The 7,794-nt window shown below is 39.1% G+C and overlaps 2 protein-coding genes across 2 annotated transcripts; one reads left to right on the top strand and one right to left on the bottom strand.

The window, feature by feature from the left end:
* Nucleotides 1-298: 298 nt before the first annotated feature.
* tomm7 (translocase of outer mitochondrial membrane 7 homolog (yeast)) lies at nucleotides 299-3,651 on the top strand. Its single transcript, XM_017307299.2, has 3 exons — nucleotides 299-462; nucleotides 2,113-2,161; nucleotides 3,469-3,651. The coding sequence occupies exons 1-3, from the start codon at nucleotides 360-362 to the stop codon at nucleotides 3,482-3,484; spliced, it is 168 nt and encodes a 55-aa protein (XP_017162788.1). The 5' UTR covers nucleotides 299-359; the 3' UTR covers nucleotides 3,485-3,651.
* A 1,348-nt stretch (nucleotides 3,652-4,999) lies between these two features.
* On the bottom strand, nucleotides 5,000-6,790 carry LOC103472518 (interleukin-6-like). The gene is made up of 5 exons (XM_081612828.1): nucleotides 6,610-6,790; nucleotides 6,288-6,502; nucleotides 6,101-6,181; nucleotides 5,880-6,023; nucleotides 5,000-5,215 (listed from the first exon to the last, which is right to left on the bottom strand). The coding sequence occupies exons 1-5, from the start codon at nucleotides 6,788-6,790 to the stop codon at nucleotides 5,000-5,002; spliced, it is 837 nt and encodes a 278-aa protein (XP_081468954.1).
* Between the last annotated feature and the right edge of the window lie 1,004 nt (nucleotides 6,791-7,794).

Genomic DNA, 7,794 nt, shown 5'->3' with positions numbered 1-7,794 from the left:
TTAAATTTACAAAACCTCTGTCAGAAACATTTAATACTCTTGATTAATAAAAAAAATGGGTAAAAAGCAAGTATGTGACAAACAAGGGTACTTGAATAAATAAGAAACCAATACTATCACAAACAGTGCAAATGCTGTCCCAATACTGTTTACGTTTAGCACATTTATTAGTCATGAGCAAATGTTGACCTCCGTCCGATACGTGCTTTATTTTAGCAGGGGTTGCAGCAACGTCTCTCTCCACCAGGTGGCGGCAGCTGGAAGTCGGAGGCCGTCAGCTAGTTTCTTTATCCTCGACGTCTCTTCCTTTTTCCTGTCCTTGGTAGAAGCGTCGGGATCTTCGCTGTCGTAACAAACACATGGCTAAACTCAGCAAGGAGACCAAACAGCGGCTGCAGCAGCTGTTCCAGTGCAGCCAGTTCGTCATCCGATGGGGCTTCATTCCCACCGTGCTTTACCTCGGTTAGTATTAAAACAAATGAAGGCGGAGGAGGGGAGAAATGAGACATGCATGGCTAATGTCGGCTAATTAGCCTTGCATGCTAGCTTTTGACTGAGAGGTATTGTTGATTTCCCTGTTTCTTTCTTTATTTTAAATGTGACGTATTTATAGTTTTGTTGTGACTTTACAGTATGCTCACCGATGCAGTTTTATGAACAAACCACCTTTTTTTTATGACCCGAAAAGTGTAAAGGACCCCATGAGAACACCCCCCGTGGCTTAAACACTTTAGTTCCTGAATGAGGCCTGAGGGGAAGGGGGGAACAGAAAATTACCTGATTTTAGATCAGCAGCAACGATGGGAAACTTGAGAACTTTGCATAGATGTGCTGTGGAGACTACTAATGGGGAACTTGAATCTTTTACATGAGTGACCACACACATCCTCTAGCCATCTGTCTCAGGATCTTCTCTGACTTCAGCATATCGGAATCACCAGTGCTGATGTCACACTTTCTTTTTTTTTAAATCACACGGGTCTCTTCTCTGGTTTAGGTTTCCCTCCCCCGCCGCCCCTCTATTAATTTGTTTATAGAGGGGGACTGTGGAGACTACTAATGGGGAACTTGAATCTTTTACATGAGTGACCACACACATCCTCTAGCCATCTGTCTCAGGATCTTCTCTGACTTCAGCATATCGGAATCACCAGTGCTGATGTCACACTTTCTTTTTTTAAATCACACGGGTCTCTTCTCTGGTTTAGGTTTCCCTCCCCCCGCCCCTCTATTAATTTGTTACAAGCATACTTGTGACGTGGTTCTGTATTTTGTTGGGGTTTTATGCGATAGGCCAACACAAAGTGATGCATAATTGTAAAGTGGAAGCAAAACGTGGCTTTATATTTAAGTATATGAGAAGTGAAGCAAGTGCATATATTTTGAATGGGTATAAACGTCGCTGTTCTGTGAATGGAAGCGAGCCGTGCAGCTGTGATTGCAATGAAAGTTTGGGGTTGGCTCTGGAAAATATTAACTCATGCCACACTTTTCAGATCTTTATCTGAAACAAATTGTCAGCCTTGTGTTTTTTCCCCCCTTTCACTAGTAAACAACTTTTTACTGGTTTACACAAGCTACCAATAAAACACAATGAAGTTTAAAGTTGTAAGAAAATATGCACAAAAAAAAAAGATATGAAAATGTATGCAGGAGTATAATTAAATAGCTTAAACCACTTTACTTTAAATGGTATTTCAAGCTTATCGTTTTCACACTGTCACAGTACGGATTAATAGAAACAACTTGCTATAGTTTAGTGTATCAGTGAAAGCAGTTTCGATTGCTCATCAGTCAGCCAAATATAAAAAAGCCAGTCGCTGAAACTCCAGTGAGAATAGTTATTTCCCTAAAAGTAAAATTTAGCCGTTTTTGGTCTTCCGTTTCCAAAGAATCCGTTGCACCGAGGTTGACTCTTTGGAACAAATGACGGAGATGAGAAGTATTTAGGAATGATGATGGAGATACTACTGTTGCTTCCCCCCCCCATTTGTAATAACTTCTGCTGATGATTTATACAATGTAGAAATCTAGTAATGGCTCTGGTTGATCTTCAGACTTTCTGTTTATTACAACATTGAAGTAAGTGTCTTAAAATCTTCTGTGTGGCAGGTTTCAAACGAGGAGCAGATCCAGGCATGCCTGAACCTACGCTGTTGAGGTACAAATATTTTATTTTATTTAAGAGGTTTGATGCTCACATGTTTTTACTGAAATGAAACCATCTGGACTCTGAGAAGATGTAACTGTTGCAAGATTTTTTTGCCTCGTTAAAAAAAAAAGGAACAGAATGTGATCCGACGGGCTTCACTTTCTTCTAAAAACATTATGCTGGCGTTTATTTTCACTTTCGGACATTCTGGAACTTCCACTTCTGCAAGGGTCAGTTTGGAGATTTCACATGTAACCTTGAGTAAAATAAAAATGTTTAATGTAACTTAAATTTATATTAATTGCAACTTCTTGCCTTTTTTACAGTCAACCTCTTAACCTTGTATTCATGGCTTCTCAAAGGTTTATATCTCTTTAAAACTTTTAATTTCCCCAAAGTGGCTCCTCATGTTTTTTTTATGCAAGTAAATATTCTAAAACAATTATCCCCGTTTTAAACAACGGAGAGAGAGAAAAAAAGATGCATTTCTTTGTAGTTGGCTTCATGACCAATGTTTCTCTATCCAAATAGTCGATTGTCTTCTAATTTGATAACTCAGAATAAATAAGAACCGGTTGTCATGCGCTTAGCCCAGTTTTAAATTCTGCCATCTGCTCCACTCATACGTGGGCTGAAACCACAAAAACAAAATCCTCAAACTAAGTCAGACAGAGTTCACTGGTGTGATTTGCCCAAAAGTTATTCATTTAAATGGAAACTCATTTCTATTAAGAAATCGTATTGCGGACTGAGTCATCGATACCAGTTGTATTTCCCTGAGTGAAGTGTGATTTCACACTGGTTGACTTTTCCTACGCAGCAACTGGTGCATTAAACCTCGAGTTGAAACTGTAGTGTCCTATAAAGTGTCTGCTGTTATTTTTGTGGAAGCAAACTGACAAATGTGGATTTCTGTAACCTAGTAAAATGTTTTTTTTTTGGGGTTTTTTGCTGACTAAGTGATGACTTGGCTTAGGAAAGTGAGCCAGATTAAGCTAATGCTACAATTTTTCTTCAGGGTAAAAAAAAACAAATCTCAGCTGAGACTCTTTAATGTTTGCTTTGGTTGAAAGAGAGAACTATTGTTTGGTTTCTCCAGAAATATTTTCTCGCTGCAAACACTGCTAAGGGAATCTCTTGTACAACAAATGAGGAATACTTAAAAAAAAAAAATCTTAACTTTTAGCTAGCGTTAAAAGCATGATGGAGGATCTGGGATGCTGCGGGCTAGAAACCCAGGTTACTAACCTGAATTTTGGGAGGGAAAGCCAGATATTAGATATTTTTCTAACATTTATTTTTCTGATTTGCTCTAGTTTGCTCTGGGGTTGAGGAACACCTTCACTCGGACAGACCCCGCCTCTCATCGAGACCATGTGACGCGTTTTTAGAAGACCAAGAAACAGACTTCTATCACTCTCCTTGCTCCCTGTAAACCCCAATGTCTGACAGCTCTGGGGCAAAATGTTCAAAGCTCAGAAATATATTGTACAGAGTCATATGTCTCTGGACTCCCTTGTTTCTAAATTAGATTGTCTCAGTGTATTCCAAATGTTTTATGTTTTGATTTGGGTGTACAGAAGAAACCCAGTTTACTTTTTTTATTAGTAATTTAAAAGACAGTAAAACGTGAAAGGAATCCGATTCTCGTGGCGTTTAAATCGAGGAATCAATTATATAGTTGTCACATGCTTAATAAGACAAGTACTCTGTTTAAGCAACGATTTTAATTTCTTCGGTCTGAATGCGACTCGAGTTTTAAAATCAAGAATTAGCTTCTCCGACTCACACAAGACCAGCGTGTGGCACACAATCTCAAAACATGCACACACTGCGCCAATATTTTTGACTAAATGTCTCAAATTTAAAAAGCTGCACAAACTCCAGAGTTGCCATCCAAATTAAGGTGAGTTTAACATCAGCCTTAACGGAGAGGCTGCGGACCAAAACCCCAAAATCAACACTTTTGACATTCGACTGAAAGTGGCAGTCAGTGAGGAAGCAGAATATGTTTCAGAAAGACGTTTAATAATTAGATGAGGTCAAGATTGGCTGTTGTGACGTACATGTTTGAAGTAGTTAAAATGAGAGTTTTGCACCTCAGAGCACTCAACTTGTAGTTAGCTCAACACGATGGTGGCAGCGTTATGCTGAGGGGCCGGTGTACGGCCAGTCGCACTGATATATTATTCATATTGAACTACATCCATGTTTTTCGGCTCAAATCAACAGACTAGAATTCGTGATAAAATATCAACCCAGAATAATCCAGAAAGCTTGTTAAAAAGTTTGTGATTTATCTGCAACCTTATCTGTGGGTGTATGTATATATTTGTGCCTGTATGTTTAATTTTCTCCTTTTTCATATTGCTCTGCTTCTGCTGAGTAAGCATGACTGCCAAATTTTGGACAGTCTCATGTAATATGTGAAATAAGAAAATATTCTGGGGGGTTAATATGAAGAAACATGATTCTTATGTATTAATAACATTCTTTATTTATGAATGTAAAAAAATAAAATAAAAATCCAACATGAATTCAAATAGTATTTCTTACATAGAAATTCTGTTAGCAAAAATACATAAGTGTAAAAAAATTGCTGTAAACTGAAAACAGGAATTTAACAAGAAGTCACAATAAAATACAAAATGTATTCAATAAATATGGCTTCTCCAATAAATACAGTGTTTAATATAAATAGATGAAATATTCTCTGAATAAATGTTTGACCCCCTGTGGGCTGCATAATTATTTTACTTAGGGATCCAGTAAACTACTGTGACTTTCACACTCTTGCGAAGAGCAGGGATCACCTGATGTACCTGAGCGGTTCCTTCCTAAAAGACGCTAGTCTGCTTCCGTCTCGCTGAGATTACTGTTCTGCGCTTTTCGCACCTGCCTTTTAGTCAGCTCCCTTTTCCACTCGACAAGGAAATCGCGGATGGAGCTAAGGACGCTGTGCGCCATCATCTTCCTGTGGTACGAGTCGAGGCTTTCGAGGTCCTTGAGCAGCTGCAGCTCCTGGCTGCCGGTCAGAGCCACGACACGGTCAGCATTTCTCATCTGCGGGAACAGAAACGCCAAGATGTTTATAGAGGTGTCTGCAAGCGCAGGGGCCAAATACAGAAGAAAACATGACTGTCCTTCCACTTTCCGTTAACACGCGCGGCTGTTAACGTTTTATGAACAATAAGAGTATTCTGTACAGATTTACTTTTTGAACTAAACTACTGTAATAAATCAACACTCTCACTAACACCATAGTTTGCTGGGATGCAGCTGTGCTCCCAGCAGCACCTGACACAAACAGAAGCATAATCAGACAAATTTCAAGTCAATAAATTTTTGGACGCGTTAAACATTTGCTTTTAAACCAGCAAAACAAAATGGAAAATTTCACATTTAGACCTTTTACTATTTTTTTTCTAGGGCTGCATATTGCCTTAAAACCAACTGCTTTACAGCTTATAGAAGAAGATACTAAGAACTTGTTCATCTAAACCACCCAGTGTAATGTGATTTACTATGTAGGTGCTGAATATGTCGATTTTTATCATTTTCTTTCCACTTATTGCAACTCCACATGACCACCTTACAAGCAGGTCATGTGTAAGCCTTTATTTATCATGATTTATTCGTGGCGATTTATTGTTGCTTTATCAGAGCAACAAGGCCTTAATAGAATTGACTGAGATGGACAGCTCTGCACCTTTAGCCGAGGACTCACCGTTCGCTTGATCTTTGTGATCAGCCGAGGAAGGTTCGTTTTCAGTTCGGTCACAATGAGTTTGCCGGGGTATTCCTTGTCGACGTGTTTCAGGAGAACCAAGTACTGGGTCAGATCCTGAGCCAGCTGCTGGAGGCCAGCCTCCTAGAAAGTCACAGGAAGCGCCGTCAGATATCCGCTTCATGAGAAGCATCGGGGTGAAAAGAGGAGCTCTGACTCACCTTGGACTTTGGGAATTTGACCGGGATCAAGGTCCTGTTCAACGAGTTGTAATCAACATGTCCACGAAATTCATTCTTAAACTGACAAAAGCAAACGACGACACACAATGATCATTAAAACAGAAGGATTTAGATGTTTTAAAATGAGCTAAATAAATTCAAAAAACTAAAGGAAGCGAGATCTCACCTCTTCTTTGTGGCCCTTGGTGACTTTAAGGATCTGCGCCAAAGTCTCCGTGATGTTAGAAGGATCGGTCGGGCTCGGCTTCGTCTGGACCACCTCCTCTCCGTCACCCGAGCTCTCCTCCGGAGGGAGGTCGGTGACGGCTCCTTCCAGAGGAGCTCCTGGGACGCAGAGAGGCAGGGCTGCTGCCAGCATCAGGGCGGCGAGCAGACGGAGATCTGAGAACCAGACAGTTAAACCATGAATGAATGAATGAATGAAAAGAGGAAGCGAGCATACAGGAAGCTGCTCGCAGCAGCAGCAGCTCCGGCTGCAAGCGACTTACTGAATTTAGAGTGCATGACGCGCTGCTGGGAAGCTCTTGAGAGGGTTTCCTCGTTGCTGTCGGACCCTGAATGAGATGCCCCGTCCTGGAGACGGGCCCTCGTTTTATATCCTGCAGAGGCGAGGGATTTTCCAACAGGACTGCCTCCGTACGACAAGTTTGCATGATTGCGACTATTCATAATGAGATGTTTTAATGTGGCTTGTTGTCAAAGTGAGTGTGAGGTGGAAACCCAGAAACTACTCTATGTATTTTTACTATAGCAGTTTTTTTTTAATTATTGTTGCTTGACCCATTAAGAAAAAACTACACAAAATAAATACATATAAGTTATTGTTATTAAGATTAATCATAATTATTAATCTAATCGTTGGAAAACCCTGGGTCAGACTTTAGAAAGCTTACAGAGCTAAATTCTAAAAATTTTTATGAATTTGTGTTTTTTCCAAACATACTAGGTCAGATCAGAATCATAGGCTGTATCAGGTGAGTTGTAAGCATATTTTGGTATTTTTATGACTATAAACAATTCTGAAATATTTCAAAATTATAAACTTAGTGCAATGTCTGTTTTTATTTTTTGGAACAAAATTGAGCTTTGGGATATGCTGTTGTACTACGACTGCATGTCGTCAGGTATAGAATTTCACCAATGTTACTATCAGTTTATTTCACGTACCATAAGATTTCCATTACATGTATTTATCTATTTTCATCCACAGTTTATTTTAATTGTAAAGAATCTTTTTAGAATCATTATTATTATTTTTATTATCAATTTTGCTTTGCCGTTTTACTGCACTTTAAGAAGAAACCTTTACTTTTTTCCCCTCCGTAACATAAACATTTACATGATGCAGAATTAAAGATTAAATAAATGTTTCCAGAATAAGGCCTGTGAGGTAAGTTATATTCCAGAGCTCACTAAAGTGCTGTTTCATCTCAAAATTAGTGAATGAATTTTATGTAGATTGCAGCAAGTTCCAAACGGTTCTGCATATTAGTAAGCCCACAGTAAAAAAAACTAAAAAAAACAGGAAACATTTAGACTAATCAAAATTAGCTTAATGAATTTAAACACATCTGAGGTTTTGACGTCAAGCAACTCGAATGACACAATCTAGATCTTATTCGTCACTTTCAGAAACTAAGATCTACATTTTAAACTCTGTGGCGTATAAGCAC

The sequence above is a fragment of the Poecilia reticulata genome, chromosome 11 (assembly GCF_904066995.2).
Source record: "Poecilia reticulata chromosome 11, P_reticulata-male-v2, whole genome shotgun sequence".
Classification (NCBI taxonomy): Eukaryota; Metazoa; Chordata; class Actinopteri; order Cyprinodontiformes; family Poeciliidae; genus Poecilia; species Poecilia reticulata.
The sequence above is the reverse complement of the archived record's forward strand: the minus strand, read 5'-3'. Positions and strand labels throughout refer to the sequence as shown.

Coding starts and splice junctions, on each gene's coding strand:
- tomm7 (XM_017307299.2), top strand. CDS start 360: ATGGCTAAACTCAGCAAGGAGACCAAACAGCGGCTGCAGCAGCTGTTC. Junction 463..2,112: donor TCCCACCGTGCTTTACCTCG/GTTAGTATTAAA, acceptor TCTGTGTGGCAG/GTTTCAAACGAGGAGCAGAT.
- LOC103472518 (XM_081612828.1), bottom strand. CDS start 6,790: ATGAATAGTCGCAATCATGCAAACTTGTCGTACGGAGGCAGTCCTGTT. Junction 6,503..6,609: donor CGTCATGCACTCTAAATTCA/GTAAGTCGCTTG, acceptor TCTGGTTCTCAG/ATCTCCGTCTGCTCGCCGCC. Junction 6,024..6,100: donor TCAAATTCCCAAAGTCCAAG/GTGAGTCAGAGC, acceptor GTGACTTTCTAG/GAGGCTGGCCTCCAGCAGCT.